This window comes from Salmo trutta, chromosome 32 (genome assembly GCF_901001165.1).
Source record: "Salmo trutta chromosome 32, fSalTru1.1, whole genome shotgun sequence".
NCBI lineage: Eukaryota > Metazoa > Chordata > Actinopteri > Salmoniformes > Salmonidae > Salmo > Salmo trutta.
This window is the reverse complement of record NC_042988.1, coordinates 6,283,029-6,299,180: the sequence shown is the minus strand read 5'-3', so window position 1 is coordinate 6,299,180 and position 16,152 is coordinate 6,283,029. Positions and strand designations below refer to the sequence as shown.

Sequence of the window (16,152 nt, the reverse complement as noted above, 5' to 3'; positions counted from 1 at the left end):
GCACTCCAAAATGTACATAAAAGAAAAAGAAAAAAAATGCTAACGCATTTATATAAACTGTGGTTGTTTCAAGCCTTCATATCGTCCAACATTTCATCCAGACCCATACTGTTCTGCAAAGATGACATTTGGAGATCCCACTACCTCTCATCTCACCCTGGACCAGCCGCACAGCCCTGACTTCTGCTTCTTCAAAAGCTGTCAGTTTCAAAGGGAATGAGATTTTTGTCTGTTTTAGCTGAGCTTTTTTAGGACTTTTTCAAAGCTTCCCTCCGTCCCCCATCCCCATCCCCTCTCTTTTTCTCCCTGGAATTCGGCTTCCTCTAAAACCTATTCAGTTTTATCCTCTATCCTTTGTCTTCCTCAGAATAACTCTGTCTTTGTTATTCCAGGCAGGGAAACAGGGAAATATGTAAACATATTTGTGCTTTCTTCAGCCACAGGAAGTGGCTCTCGCTAGGAAGTGTGTTATAAAGAGAAGGCCTTGGAACGACAGACGCCCACCAGAAATGTAAAAATGTAATATGTGGTTTGGAAAAAGTTTTATGACCAAATTTGACATTTTGTTTCATATTATAACAAGACAAACTGAAATCAAACACTCAAAGACCTTTACTGGAAATGACATACAACTGAACTCATTACAGTTTGAAATCAAATCAAATGTTATTTGTCACATGTTTTGTAAACAACAGGTGTAGACTAACAGTGAAACACTTACTTACGGGCCCTTCCCAACAATACAGAGGGAAAAAAAGAGAAATAGTAGAGAAAAATATAAAATAATAACACAAGCCATATTCCAAAATGTATTAAATCATTTTTTTCCCTCATCAATCTACCTGCGGTACCCATAATGAAAAAGCTAAAAACAGTTTATTAAACATAAAAAACTGAAATACCAGCTCTTGACCTGTCCCACAACAGCCCGTCGATGTGCATTGTGTGCTTTGTTGGGGATAGACAACAAAAACACGCACCCTTTAAACAAACCGACAAGGAACTTTTGATTTCCCTATTAACATGCTAGTCAGAACACATTTTATTGATGCATCCATTTTCAAGTCAACCTCAACAAAAACCTTTCAAATTAACAGAAATGTAAATAAAAGGTCATTTTTAATCAAAGAAGCAAATAATTCCATCACCTTCCATCAATTCCCTTACAAAACCACGACATGTATCACATTTTTTATATTGTTTTGCTCAAAAGGTTTTTGATGGTGTCAGGTGCCATGCCTGCTAATGACAGCTAGGGCATTGGGGTAGAGGTTGAGATTTGGAAGAGAACAGATGTCATTTCACCCTCCACCCTCCAGGCCCTGACAACTTAGGGTGAAAAATCCCAGGTCAACACTGATTTCCATACAACCTGTTAATGTATCTCACCACCCTTCGGCCCGCCTTTCTGCTTCCCGCTTCCCTCTTGCATCACTCCTCCACCCAGGTAAAGTCAGTGACCAGAAACCGGCCGGGCATTTCCTTGAGGTCCCCACACCAACCCATTTTTTCTTTGCAAACCCTTCAATATTAGCCCCCCAAAAATGTATCACCGACCCACTGAGCTAAAGATGGACCAGCCTATCTGTTATTTTGCCGAGCTGCCCTATGGCCCGTCCGTTTCTGCCACCACCCTGGCTCCACCACTGAGCACCACTGTCATCCCTCCCTGAGAGAGACCCAGACAACAAACAAGCACGCTGTGGGGTTAAGTCAAGCCTCTTGGTGGCTCTTGGCTGCATGGCCCTGAAAGGCAGAGAGAGGAGGATGATACATTTAGTCTAAGGAAGTTTGGAGAGCACACAAGTTTAGCGGAAGAAATGAAGAAAGGGGCTCCTTAAAAGGAGGGTACTGTATATACCTCTTCATGCAGTGAACGGAAGACGGAAGGAATGCTACGTTGAAGGGAAAGAGAGGAGAGAAAGAGTTAAAAAGATTAAAGTGCTTGGGCGCATTAGAATTGGACGGGGGAATAACATTCCCATGAGTGGTACCAGAGGGAATAAGGGACAGGAGAAACAGAGGGATAAATTATAGAGTGGTAAATTATAGTGGTAAATTGCAAAGAAGTACAGATGGGGAGGTGTTCCATATCAAAGTGATTGGAAATATGACACGATGACTCAACGTCTACTCAAACGGCGTGATTAACCTCGTTTGAGAAATGCATGTCATTCCAGAAACAAAACTTTATATCAGGTTTTTTTAAAGTACAGCATCTGCTCTCCAAATGGTCCCAATGAGGTAAGGTAAGAAGGTTTAATAGCAACAGTCACTGAGGTCCCCTACAGAGCAGCAAATCCCTCCTCATCACACCATGTCCAAGTACATTTATACATGGGAGCTCAGTGACCCACATCACCACCACAACCACCACCATTACCTCCCCCATCCTCTCCAATAGTAAACCTGTTTACTGCTCTCTTTATGTACAATACAGTAGCAACGCAGCCCACATCGCAGTCCCTATCTCTAGCCTTCAAAACCCACCTTTCCAAAGGTCAACGACTACACACACACGCATGCTTGCGCACCCACACACACTGTACACACACACACACACACACACACAATCCCCCCCCCCCCCACACACACACACACACACTTCAATAATATCTCAGACATGGAAACAGCTGATGTGTGCAGTCCACTGGTACAGCCATAATCAGTAATACATATCTATATATGACAGGCGTTTGGAGATTCCTGACAGGGTGCTGCTTGCGCCAGAGTGACCCAAGCCTCTGTGTTTTATGGTTAATTGATGCCGAGACCCTGTTTGGATTTTCTCCCCACAAATTAATATAGCCTGTGTCCCAAATGGCACTCTGTTCCCTATATAGTGCACTACTTTTGACCACACCTACACTGTACAATATATAAGATCTTAATTTGATCACTCTTTTGTTGCTGAGAATTCACATTTAAACACGCTATGTCAACAGTATTGCACTTTTCATGTAGTCTAATTTTTACCAGCTGATAGCCTAACCACGGATCAAGCAACGTTCAAGTCCTGTTGCTGCAGAATTATTTTGCTGCGACAATACTGGTCAAATTAAGATGCTACATCTGTATACAGGAAATAGGGTGCCATTTTTGGACAAACTCATACGAGCATAGAGCATAAGGTAGCCCACGGGTATCAGATTTCAGTTACAGTTATGATCATGGACGTAAAAATAAGTAATGATTGTTCAGGATATACCTTCAGTTTGGCTTTGCCTTGTGTCTGCTAAATATAGATTCATTAGGGACAGACAAAGAAAGGAATAGGATAATGAAGGTGGATATAAAGGGATGGATTAAGGAAGTTGGTTGATGTTTTTAATCCCCCATGAGAAAGAATGGTAGATGAGAGAGACGTTGAGATAGGGATGCGCATAAATTAGAAATTACAATTAGAAAATGCAACTAAAAAAATACCTTAAAGACAAATGTATCAAAATATAATATAAGATACTTTTGTAAAGTTTTGTATTTAATTTAAATACATGTCTTTTGTATAAATACATTTGCAAGTAACCGGCCAAACAGAAACAACATTCTCAGTAACGGTTACAGAAACTTCTTTCTTGCTATGACTGATATTTTGTTTTTATCTACCTTACTTGAATGCACTGTCACTCTGGATAAGAGTGTCTGCTAAATTACCAAAATGTATATATGAAAATTAACAATTGCAAAGTACACTGGGTATTGTAATTGGCCTTGTTTCAGGGTGGTGCTCATTAGAATAATACTCAGCATGCCTTGCAATTGTTCATTTTTACATATACTGTACATTTACATCAAGTTAATTTAGCAGATAGTCTTATCACTCCATAGTGCCGTCAGACTTTTGATAACAGTGTAGGGTGAAAGAGGGCCACAAAATGTTTAACTTCTATAAAGAAATGGTATAGAAAAGTATTTTGTCATTTGAAAATTACGGCTTTCGAAAATATATTGTTACAAAGTACATTGGACTGTAGTTCAGCCCAGTGGAATACAACGTACAAAATACTCAGAAGTAGTTTAAATACGTATTTCAAATACATGTAACAGAACTACTACCTATCTCTGCTTTGAGAATGGTTAAGTGTGAGAGACAGGGGAAGTTGGAAGATGCAGGACTTAGGAGATGAACAGAGTGACAGAGAGAGAGGAGGAAAGAGAGAGCGATATAACACAGAAAGAGAGAGTTTGTGAGAAAGAGTGACATCAACGGAGGATTTAAGGACAGAGCCCCTTGAGCGGGAGAAAATTAGGTAAGAAAATCAGATGGGTGGAGGGAAGGCAGAAAGAGCGAGGGCAAAGAAAGAAATGGCAAGTGGAATGGGTGCTGGAGACTGAGCAGGTGATTATTAATAGCAGGGGTTTGATTAGTTAAGTCTGGTTAAAGGAAGCGATAGGGTTTCCATCTTTCCCTCCTAAAATAGGTGGAGGGGAGGGGTATAAAAAAGAAAGGAGTGGACCCTCTGTCTCTTTATCAGACCTCCAGCCTACCTCTCTGGCCCATTTCTCCATCTCCTCCATACTACTCCTCACCTTAACTCAGGTAAGGCTGCGTACTTTGGTCAACAACCAGGATTGGGGTCAATTCCATTTTAATTCAGCCAAATCAGGAAGTAAACATTGGGATGTCAGTTTACTTCCTGTATTGACTGATTTGAAATGGAATTGACCCCAACCCTAGTAATAGCATGGAAGAGGTTTCATCAATTGGTCACCACAGTAGAGAATATCTCTAATTCAATTTTAGGCAGTTTTGCAGTACACTTACTAACAACTACTTTGGGAAAAAAATGACAAAAGTTCTACGCAAAGTTGTGTGCGTAAGCTCTTGTTTAAGTATGTAGGTAGTTACGTGTTGGAAAATAGCATGAGCAGGTGCAATTTGTGGTGTTAGTTGTATAATGGGAATGGGTACTGTATAAAGAATATGAACCAAACGACCAAACCTTTCAATAATGATGAAGAGGACATTAACTAAGTATGGTGTAAAATGCTGACACTGGGAAATTGTATTTATTAATTACATTTTTTAACTCAGTCGCCTATCGAGACCATAACCTTCCCTCATTATCATTCTGTATGTGATTACGTTGAGTCGTTGAGTATGATTAGTGCATTTGCATGATACTCATCTGCTCATATCTCTATGTTAATGCATATTCATGGAGTCAGTGAACTGTTTTAATGGCTATAGCCCCTGTTAATTAAACAGAGACAAATAACAACCCAATGGGGCTCTGGTCAAAAGTAGTGCGCTATATAGGGAATAGGGTGCCATTAGGGACATATTTAATGTGTTGTTTGTGTGTCATAATGAAATATATACGACTTAAAGACTTCAGATGTTGATTTAAATGCTAATAGTTGGCTTAAGCGACTCACATTTCTATTTATTTAATAATATAATATTATTCTGTTTGTGTTTTATGTAAATGTCTTGTGACGTGGTTTCATTATTGACATGTTTGGAATTTGCATGTAGATTATTGATTGTCCCATTGTCCCAAATGGAATTACGAGACGATGTGATTAGTTGATTAGACAAGATTACATTATCATAGCGGTACCTTTGTGTGCCAGCCAGGAGAGTCCCTACTACTACACAATGCCTATTGTTGTGGCTGCTCAGTCATTGAATTGTGGGTACTTTGGTATCCAGACCTGGGTTCGGATACTATTTGAAATAATTTTATCAGCCTATCAGCCTACCTGGACAACCAGATGGGCAAGGTTTGCACTCGGACCGCTCTATTGGTTCCGTTGCAACAGTCAAATTTAGTCAAGTACAGGTAAAGTATTTGAAACGTTTTTTGAAAGTATTTGAACACAGGTCTGATTGTTCAGTTGTACTGTGGTGGTAGGTAGCTCAGCAGTTATTTTCAACACCATGCTGTGAGATAAGATAGTGGACTTTGGTGTTATGTCCAAAGACGATCCTCCACAATCCATCTGGGCGTTGTTATTATGGCAGTGCCACTCGGACCACTGCTCTTTGTGTTTCGGTATCGTTAGATTGACGAAAGTCTGACTCCACTTTTTATAATGAAATCAATGACTTGTTGAATCAATAGCATTTGTTCTGATGGACAGTGAATAGCAAACATTAGATTGGATACACTTAGCACAAGATAGCAGCCATAACTAAAGACATCATTACCGTTGGAGCTACAGCATTGCGTTGTAGCCACCCAGTTGACCTGTTCTCGACACACTTTCAGCTATTCATTTACAAGTTGGCTATCATTCTGAATCAAAATACTCCAATAAAATGTTTCTGCTGTACAGTATGCTAAAAAACAAAACAATCCCCAATTTGTTGTGTTTAAATCATTCTGATTCACTTACATAGTGAGTATTTAAATGTAAAATCATCTGTAAGTTAGAGCTCTAAGAGGTACAGTTGAAGTCGGAAGTTTACATACACTTAGGTTGGAGTCATTAAAACTAGTTTTTCAACCACTTCACACATTTCTTGTTAACAAACTATAGTTTTGGCAAGTCGGGTGGGACGTCTACTTTGTGCATGACACAAGTACTTTTTCCAACAATTGTTTACAGACAGATTATTTCACTTATAATTCACTATATCACAATTCCAGTGGGTCAGTTGTTTACATACACTAAGTTGACTGTGCCTTTAAACAGCTTGGAACATTACAGAAAATGATGTCATGGCTTTAGAAGCTTATGATAAGCTAATTGACATAATTTGAGTCAATTGGAGGTGTACCTGTGAATGTATTTCAAGGCCTACCTTCAAACTCAGTGCCTTTGCTTTACATCATGGGAAAATCAAAAGAAATCAGCCAAGACCTTAGAAAAAGAAATTGTAGACCTCCACAAGTTTGGTTCATCCTTGGGAGCAATTTACAAATGCCTGAAGGTACCACATTCATCTGTACTAACAATAGGACGCAAGTATAAACACCATGGGACCATGCAGCCGTCATACCGCTCAGGAAGGAGACACGTTCTGTCTCCTAGAGATGAACGTACTTTGGTGCGAAAAGTGAAAATCAATCCCAGAACAACAGCAAAGGACCTTGTGAAGATGCTGGAGGAAACAGGTACAAAAGTATCTATATCCACAGTAAAACGAGTCCTATATCGACATAACCTGAAAGGCCGCTCAGCAAGGAAGAAGCCTCTGTTTCAAAACCGCCATAAAAAAGCCAGACTACGGTTTGCAACTGCACACGGGGACAAAGATCGTACCTTTTGGAGAAATGTCCTCTGGTCTGATGAAACAAAAATAGAGCTGTTTGGCCATAACGACCATCATTATGTTTGGAGGAAAAAGGGGGAGGCTTGCAAGCTTGCTTTGCTGCAGGTGCATCATGAGGTAGGAAAATTATGTGGATATATTGAAGCAACATCTCAAGACATCAGTCAGGAAGTTTAAACTTGGTCGCAAATGGGTCTTCCAAATGGACAATGACCCCAAGCATACTTCCAAAGTTCTGGCAAAATGGCTTAACAACAAAGTCAAGGTACTGGAGTGGCCATCACAAAGCCCTGACCTCAAGCCTATAGAAAATTTGTGGGCATAACTGAAAAAGCGTGTGCGAGCAAGGAGGTCTACAAACCTGAGTCAGTTACACCAGCTCTGTCAGGAGGAACGGGACAAAATTCACCCAACTTATTGTGGGAAGCTTGTGGAAGGCTACCCGAAACGTTTGACCGAAGTTAAACAATTTAAAGGCAATGCTACCAAATACTAATTGAGTGTATGTAAACTTCTGACCCACTGGGAATGTGATGAAATAAATAAAAGCGGAAATAAATAATTCTCTCTACTATTATTTTTACATTTCACATTCTTAAAATAAAGTGGTGATCCTAACTGACCTAAGACAGGGAATTTTTACTAGGATTAAATGTCAGGAATTGTGAAAAACTGAGTTTAAATGTGTTTGGCTATGGTGTATTTAAACTTGCGACTTCAACTGTATATGAGTCCAGACACACAATGTCGCAAAATATTATCTCACCAACAGCACACAGACGTACATATATGCATGTACATTAACACACACACAAACTCATCCCCACCCCATGGGAGCATGCACACACACACACACACACACAAACTCATAACCCCCCCATGTGCACACCTAACCTATACCAAGCACTAAGATCAAATCTAAGTTCACACACGTCACAGACATATTAGCAAAGCCACACATTCATAGACACAAACCCACACTCTCCCTCACACACTGACACTACAAACGACCGCGTTCAAACGTACACATGTTATAGTAAATTGAGATCGAGGGGGCTTAACTTAAGGGGCTCGAGTTTCTTGAGACACAAGTGCATTCTCCCTTGATCCCCAGAACCCCTCTTCCAAGGCTAGGAGTCGGTCCGTTCTGCTGAGGCGCGGTTGGGTTTCCCTCACCTCTGGGTGAGAAGAAGGGCACAGCCGGCTCTCACGCAGGAAAAAAGGAGGGTTTCATATTTCTACTTTTCATTGGAGCCAAAGGGTTAGCCAAATGGAGGAGTGTTAGAAAGGGGATGGGTGAAAGGAAGCGCTATATCTCACTAAGATGAGGCTGACTGTTGAGGCATTCGCATAGGACAAACTGTGGAAAGAGGCTAACTACTAAATAGGGTCTTGTAGGATCCTGTAGAGATCCTGTAGGCGTCTTTTTGTAGGCACTAACTCCACCATGGCTAATTGGCCAAAGCCTATGGGGAAATTAATGGGGTGTTTGGAGGGGTTTAGGATAACGTCTGTGGTAAACAGGCTTAGGAGATTTTGTACATTTCGTTCCATGAGATAATCTTCATCAGCTAATATCACTTTTTGTGAATGTTGAAGCATTTATGTAATCAAAACAAACATAAACCACATAAGCCTTACGGGAAAAAACACATGAATTTCACGTGATCACATGTGAAGTTAATGTGATAACATGTGATCATGGTAGCACATGCGAAATTATGATCTCATGTGAAATAAATGTGACAACATGGGGATGGCATATTTCAACATGTGATACCATGAAACTACACGTGACATTTGAGCACGTGAAAACACAGGTGTCGAATGTCATTGAGAATATTTGACTTTAAACGGCATAATTGACATGCATTCAGTTTAAACAGTCATGGTCCCCTGCAAGTTTAGTCTAGTTCCCAGGACATCCCCAACAACCTTTTTAGAACATTGTGTCATGGTACCCTGGATTACTTGGGACTAAACCTCAGTTGTGATTTTAACTCACAACTTCTTTGTTGGTAGCCATCTGAAATGTCCTGCTACACCACCAGGTCTGTGAGCATAAAAGAGATAGGGCTACAGACTTATTGGCAATAATACATTCCTGCACTTTACTAAAAGCTGCCCAGAATCAGGTAAGTAATTGCCCAATTATCACCACCAATGTTGCATTAACCTAAAACTAGCAATGCTAGACATAGAGTATACATAAATATTTGGGGGATTTAAACTTTCAACCGCTTGGTTGAGTGCATCAAAGTTTCTGCAGTGCCACCGGGTTCATACTTATTGCTTGAAAATACAAAAAAATAAGGGTATGGTTAGTGTACAGTGTTGTTCCCTTGGTTACAAAAAAAAAGTAGAAAACGCTTCATTAAGCTACAAAAGTGTCAGTGCTCAACTTTAACATGTGTTGACAATACAACAGAACAGATTAACCGGAGCAACATTTACTTTCACAGGTGGCCAAAAAGAACTGAAAGCTATGCCTCCAGTATTCTGATCTGACATGCTGGATCATAGCTCAATAACCCAACTAAGTGACCCAACTGGCTGGGTCAAAAATATCCCAACACGTGTTCTGTCCACTATGTAGTCAGCTATGGGTTGCTTTTAACCCAGCATTTTTTTGGAGTGCAGTAGCGATTGTACCTAGAAAAAATTACCATTATACTAGATTATCCGCACAAGATATTGACCAGTACCCAGGGCCATATTAAGAAGTCATGGCCCTGGTGCCACAGGCTGTATATTTGTTGTGCGTGCTTGCCAAAAAGGTTGGCCTTTCCGACTGTAGGCAACAAGTAACTGCCAAAATAAAGGAAACACTTGAGTAAACGAGGGATTCAAATAATATGTTATGGTCTGGTGTGCATTTTACTGGCATGGTTTGTTTTAGGTCCACTTGTAGTCTTTATACCAAGGCGCATTGAAGCTATTCCGACAGCTCGTAGCCAAACCCTTTATAGACACTATGTTGGTGTTTCCTTTATTTTGGCAGTTACCTGTATGTGCTTGTGATAACATTTTATCCACAGTAATATTTTTTGAAACTATTGTTCCTCTGTGGCTAAATTATGCTCTCTGGTGTATTTTGAGGATGGGCTCCTGTTGTTGGAAAAAAAACATATATATAATAACTGGGTCCCTTATGGGCTTGGGCCCCTGCCTCTGCCCCTGACTCACACAATTGACCAGTCACATGTATCTCCTCCCTTGATCTAACGATTAGCAGAGTGGCACCAGGCAGCAGCAGGCTATCTACACTCTTTGAGAGTGGGCTCCTGAATCCTCCTGTGGTTGGCAGTTGCAGAATATTATATATGTAATATATACTGTGTATTTTTGGGGTAAGCCCCTGCATTAAGCCGGCCCTGCCAGTACCATGTGAATTCCTGTGTATCTCTGAAGGTACCTTATGTGTAACTTTGACCTTTTATTCTTGCCTATAAATCTGTGGCCTAATGCCTGGTTGTGAAGTCAGAAAATCAGATTGCTGGCATCCCCCTTACGGATAAACCACATGATTTCACATGTGGAAAATCACATGAAAAAATGTGAAGTGTTCCAAAAACACGTTTTCACATGATTTCACATGGGAAATGGTGTGTTTTTTTCTGAAAGGGAAAGGCTTCATAATTCATAAAGGTCATTTTAACTAACTGATATTATCTTATAGAACAAAACGTATAAGATATCCTAAGCCTGTGTTAACCTCAGACCTTATTTTCGGCGTTTATCCCAAAACCCCATTCTTTCCCTATTCATTTCCCCCATAGGAACGGCTGAACGAACCAGAGGCAATGCGTTTTTTAGGACTACAAGCTGGCGAGCTCTATTGTACTATATATGTCTAGCTGGGCCTTTTTGCTCACTTATCCCATGAGCCTTTGCTTCAGCGGTGTCTTAGGGAAATATCTTAGAGCACCCTACTTGGCCCTGCGGTCCTGACGTCCTGGAGCAGGGCCACCCCTCGGGGGCCATTGCAGACGTAAACTAATCCAAAAATAGACGTATAAATTGCCCTCGCACGATATCATAGCATGGCCACCACACAGCAACCATACCTCAACCCACTAATCCATTCCTCAATAACCCCTTAGTCAACACCACTCACTCCCCAGCTCTCCTCTCCTCTCCTCTCTTCTGGGAGACAGATGGAAGCTGGGGTAGGAAGGGTAAGGTGATACGTTTATAAGTACGAAGCAATTGACTTCAATGGCACACAGAGTTGGACACACAGCTCACCTTTCAAAGTGTGAGACAGAAGGAGCCCCCGGCCCACACTATAGCTCTACACAGCTCCAACTCTGCGGTATGTCCAACGGCCTCCTAGCTCCACAGCTCGTTCTTGTTCTATGGTATGTCCGACACAGCACAAGGCACAGATCCTATGGCACTAACCTTGCTGAGTAGACACCTGGAGACCAGCCATGTTTCTCTTATAATAACCTCAACCCCCTCCCAAAAACACACACACACACACACTAAATGGAGAACTGAGCACCCCTCCAGTTTCTCCTCCTCCCTCCTTTCTAATTTGTTCTCTCAATATCTCGCTCTCGCCCTGGTTTCCTTGCTCCAGTTCACAAGTCTCAGCAGTGTAATATGAGAATGTCTCTCTGAATGTCTTTGCTCTCATGTACCCTCGTGTTTAACTTGGTTCCCCCCTTTTCTTCTCTCCCCCCCCCTTTGACGGTCCAGCTGCAGAGATGGCGATGAACAGCATTCTCAACGCTGCCGATATCAAGAAAGCCCTAGACGCATTCGCAGGTGACCAAACACCTTTTACTCCATTTTATTTTCTTACATCACATTTAGGAACAGTTTCCCAGACATACATTAAACCTAGTCCAGGACTAAGAAGCATTCTCAATGAAGATTCTCCATTGAAAGTTTTCCTGTTGTTGTCCAGGACTAGGCTTAATCTGTGTATGGGAAACTGTCCCATAATGTGTAAACAAGAAAATACTGAATAGAGGCTAAATAAATGGCTAATAATACTTAATAAAGGTATCATTCATTTATTGATTACACGTTAGTGGCTAATATGTGTTCTCGATACTAAAGTGTTAACAGGAGGAGCTCCTTGGTCAAACATACACATTGGATGGGTCCCAAATGGCACCTTATTCCCTATAGTGCCCTCCTATATAGCAAGTAGGGTGCCATTTGGGATCAACACATTTTTACATAATTATGATACTGTAATAGCACATCATATCTGACATAATTATGATAGTGTAATAACTGGTATTGTGTAAACACATCTGCCAGAGGATGCCAGCTAGTCCTGGTGTTGGCACAGTCCTCTAACCTATAGAATTGATATGACCACTGGCACAACACATGCTCTGGATCCACACACGCACATACACTCAGACAAACACTGTATCATAGTGTAAAAACAGTAATCTCTTAATGATTGTTTAGCATTAACGTTTAGCCTCTGGAGTGTTGTATCCAGGCAGCCACCTATGCTGTTTTTTGTATTTTGTGTGAGTGTGTGCGTGTGCAAGCATCCGTGTGTGCGCGCCTGTCTAAAATCAAATCAAAGTTTATTTGTCACGTGCGCCAAATACAACAGGTGTCGACCTTACAGTGAAATGCTTACTTACAGGCTCTAACCAATAGTGCAAAAAAAGTGTTAGGTGAACAATAGGCAAGTAAAGAAATAAAACAATAGTTAAAAGACAGGCTATTTACAGTAGCGAGGTTATAAAAGTAGCGAGGCTACATACAGATATCGGTTAGTCAGGTTGATTGAGGTAGTATGTACATGTAGATATGGTTAAAGTGACTATGCATATATGATGGACAGAGAGTAGCAGTAACGTAAAAGAGGGCTTGGTGGGTGGTGGGTGGGACACAATGGAGATAGCCCGGTTAGCCAATGTGCGGGAGCACTGGTTGTTCGGCCCAATTGAGGTAGTAGGTACATGAATGTATAGTTAAAGTCACTATGCATATATGATAAACAGAGAGTAGCAACAGCGTAAAAGAGGAGTTGGGGGGGGGGGGGCACACAATGCAAATAGTCCGGGTAGCCATTTGATTACCTGTTCAAGGAGTCTTATGGCTTGGGGGTAAAAACTGTTGAGAAGCCTTTTTGTCTTAGATTTGGCACTCCGGTACCGCTTGCCAAGCGGTCTGTCTGCGTGCATGCGTGCCTGTCGCGTGTGTGCATATGTATGCGTGTGCCTGCCTCCATTTGTGTCTGTACTCTGTATGTGTGTGTGTGCGCACATGCGTGTGTGTTCACTAAACTGTGTGTGTATTATGCCTTGCAGCGGCTGACTCGTTTGACCATAAGAAGTTCTTTGAGATGGTGGGTCTGAAGGCCAAGTCAGCTGAGGATGTGAAGAAAGCCTTCCTGGTGCTGGACGCTGATGCCAGCGGATTCATAGAGGAGGAGGAGCTCAAGTAAGAGACACACACAACCAGAAAGACACAGACAGAGACACACACACCGACACTTTGACTAACTACACACTCCTTCATTTATTAAATAACATACAGTGTGTGGTGACTATCCAGTGACCACGTGGACATGCGTCCACATCCCATATCCACAAACAAACACTCACGTTTAACTGTTTAGGCACCAGAGCATTCCTAGTTTTTGTACTGTCTCTATTCAAGTCTCTCTGCCATCCTCCTGTTGTCCATAGGTTCGTACTGAAGGGATTTGCCTCAGACGGCAGGGACCTGACCGACAAAGAAACCAAAGCGTTCTTAAACGAAGCCGACAAGGACGGAGACGGCATGATCGGCATCGACGGTAAGTAAACTATTTCTCTGACCGACGGACACATATACTCACCTGTGTCATCATAGCGTCATCCGATTTTCCACAGACTCCACAGAGTGCTCTAACCTCTTGTCTCTCCTTGTTCTCTTTCAGAGTTCGTTGCCCTGGTGCACGAGTAATAGACACATCCCTAAACCGACTAGCGCTCCACCACCCGGCCCCGATATTCCCCCTCTCCAAGTCTGCAGCCCCCCCCACCTCATCCCTCCACCTGCCCTCACTGACATCCAGCTATCTCCCACTCAAGCGCACTACTACTACTGCACTGGAGGAATGGGGTCGTGGCTCCCGCCCCCCACCCCGCTAACTTACCCCTCTCCACAATTCCCACCCACAACCTATTTATTTTTTCCTTTTTATACAAAACGTATGTGTTTCTGTTTATGTATAGTTATCAGACCGCCTGGAAGGCCAATAACCTCAAGTTAAAATAATAATGTAGATATTTCAAAATGAGAGAAAGTCATTTTACTTTACCCTCCTTTTACGCTGTCCCTCTTCCCCCACTCTTTATCTTTATCTGTCCCTTGTTTCTGTCTCTATTTCAACTTTCTGGCATTGCTCCTTTCCTTTCTTCCCCTCTCTCCTTTGGTAATGAGCTGTTGTAAAAACACACCAAAAGATGAAGCTGTGAACGATCAAACTAAAATAAATTTAAAAAATGCCTCAAGAGCAACTGACTCACTCTGAATGCTTCCTCTGTTTGTCTCCTTCTCTTCTCCGATTGGTATTGCTGAGCGATTAGTGCTTTTTGAGGTCGGTTCGGTTTCGGTTTGATTACAAAAAAGTAATCACGGTTTTCGATTTCGGTTTCAATAATATATTTAGCCTTATACTGCAGTGGGCTAAATCAGAGTCACACAGAGTGTTGGTTAAATAAATCTACTTTGAAACAAAAGTATACCCCTCATTCACATGTTTATGGGCTTAAAAAAATAAGACACCTGTACCATGTCAGATATAGAGTTGAAATGTATTACATTTTGAGTTTGCTTCCCAATATTGCATCACAGACGACAGAAATATAGCAAAACCGTTTGACATAGATTTTCGGCGGCTTTTTAAAAAGGATGTTAATGAATTGTGAAGTTATGAAAACTATTAATAACATTCCACCAATGAGGCCACTAGAGGGCAATTTGGTCCTTTGACTGCAGGGATGGGGTACACATTAAATGCATTACGAAATAAAACAATTTAAATGATTTTAAAGCTTTTTAATGGAAATTACAAACCAAAAATAGTGAACATTATATTGTCAAAACATTTCAAATATTCCATTGTCTCTGTCAGGTCCACATTGGGTAGACATCCATTGAAAAATAGAAAACTACTATCATAATGATAACATATTTCAGTACATTACTTCGTTTTTATCTGATGTCTTTATAATTTTTAATTCCTTAAAGTCATCATCTCATCTCTGCTCAAGTAGTAGCAGCCAGCCATCCCGACCATCTAACAGTATTTCTGTGCTTCATATACCGTACTGTATTTAGTCATCCTATTTAGCTAGGCTAGCCTGTTTAATAATGTTGCAGAGCAGTCTGTTAAAATCATTATTTTACTAGTTCTTCAAAGAAGGTAAGGCATACTTTCACAAATTGTCTCTGTTCCTCTCATTGTTGTGTTCTGTACATTCCTCTCATGCGGTCTATTTGGTCTGTGTGTTTCAAATCCAAGCCGGGAAGTACAGGCGCAATGGATTATGGTCATTGTAGTTAATTACCAAATTTCTGTGCTGAATTAGGTTTAATTATTGGCTTAATACTACAGCCAAGCGTCCCACATAGTTCTTGACTTGATTTTGCTCGTGAATTATTGGATTTCTCTCTACAGAAACGGCGCGTTGGGCTCACAAAAAAAAAAGAACTAAATGGAATTCAAATAAATGAACCGACGTCGGTTAATTGGTTGTTCAATAAATTTCAGTTAATCGCTCAGCACTACCGATTGGCCCTCAATAACTAGAAAATAAATGTGTAAAATATCAACAGCAACTAAAAAACAGAATCAGAGGATGTGTTTCTGTCTGATTAAAGGAATTGGAAACAATGTGAAAAGCAGCTACCATTTTTATTCTAGCAGTAAAGTCAAAAGCCATTGTTTTGTTAGAGAT

At 41.1% G+C, this 16,152-nt stretch overlaps 1 protein-coding gene across 2 annotated transcripts in view; it reads left to right on the top strand.

The window, feature by feature from the left end:
* The window catches only part of LOC115170914 (parvalbumin-7), a 41,062-nt gene extending 26,353 nt beyond the window's left edge, over window positions 1-14,709 (top strand). Inside the window, exons 1-5 of one of the 2 annotated variants that reach the window (XM_029727288.1) lie at window positions 4,434-4,540; window positions 11,927-11,995; window positions 13,513-13,645; window positions 13,894-14,003; window positions 14,127-14,709. In XM_029727288.1, coding sequence (XP_029583148.1) covers window positions 11,935-11,995; window positions 13,513-13,645; window positions 13,894-14,003; window positions 14,127-14,152 — 330 coding nt within the window. In that variant the 5' untranslated portion in view covers window positions 4,434-4,540; window positions 11,927-11,934 and the 3' untranslated portion in view covers window positions 14,153-14,709. Of the gene's footprint in view, window positions 1-4,433; window positions 4,541-11,926; window positions 11,996-13,512; window positions 13,646-13,893; window positions 14,004-14,126 lie in introns of those variants that run through there. The other variant, XM_029727289.1, reaches the window with a different exon arrangement.
* The last annotated feature ends 1,443 nt before the right edge of the window (window positions 14,710-16,152 follow it).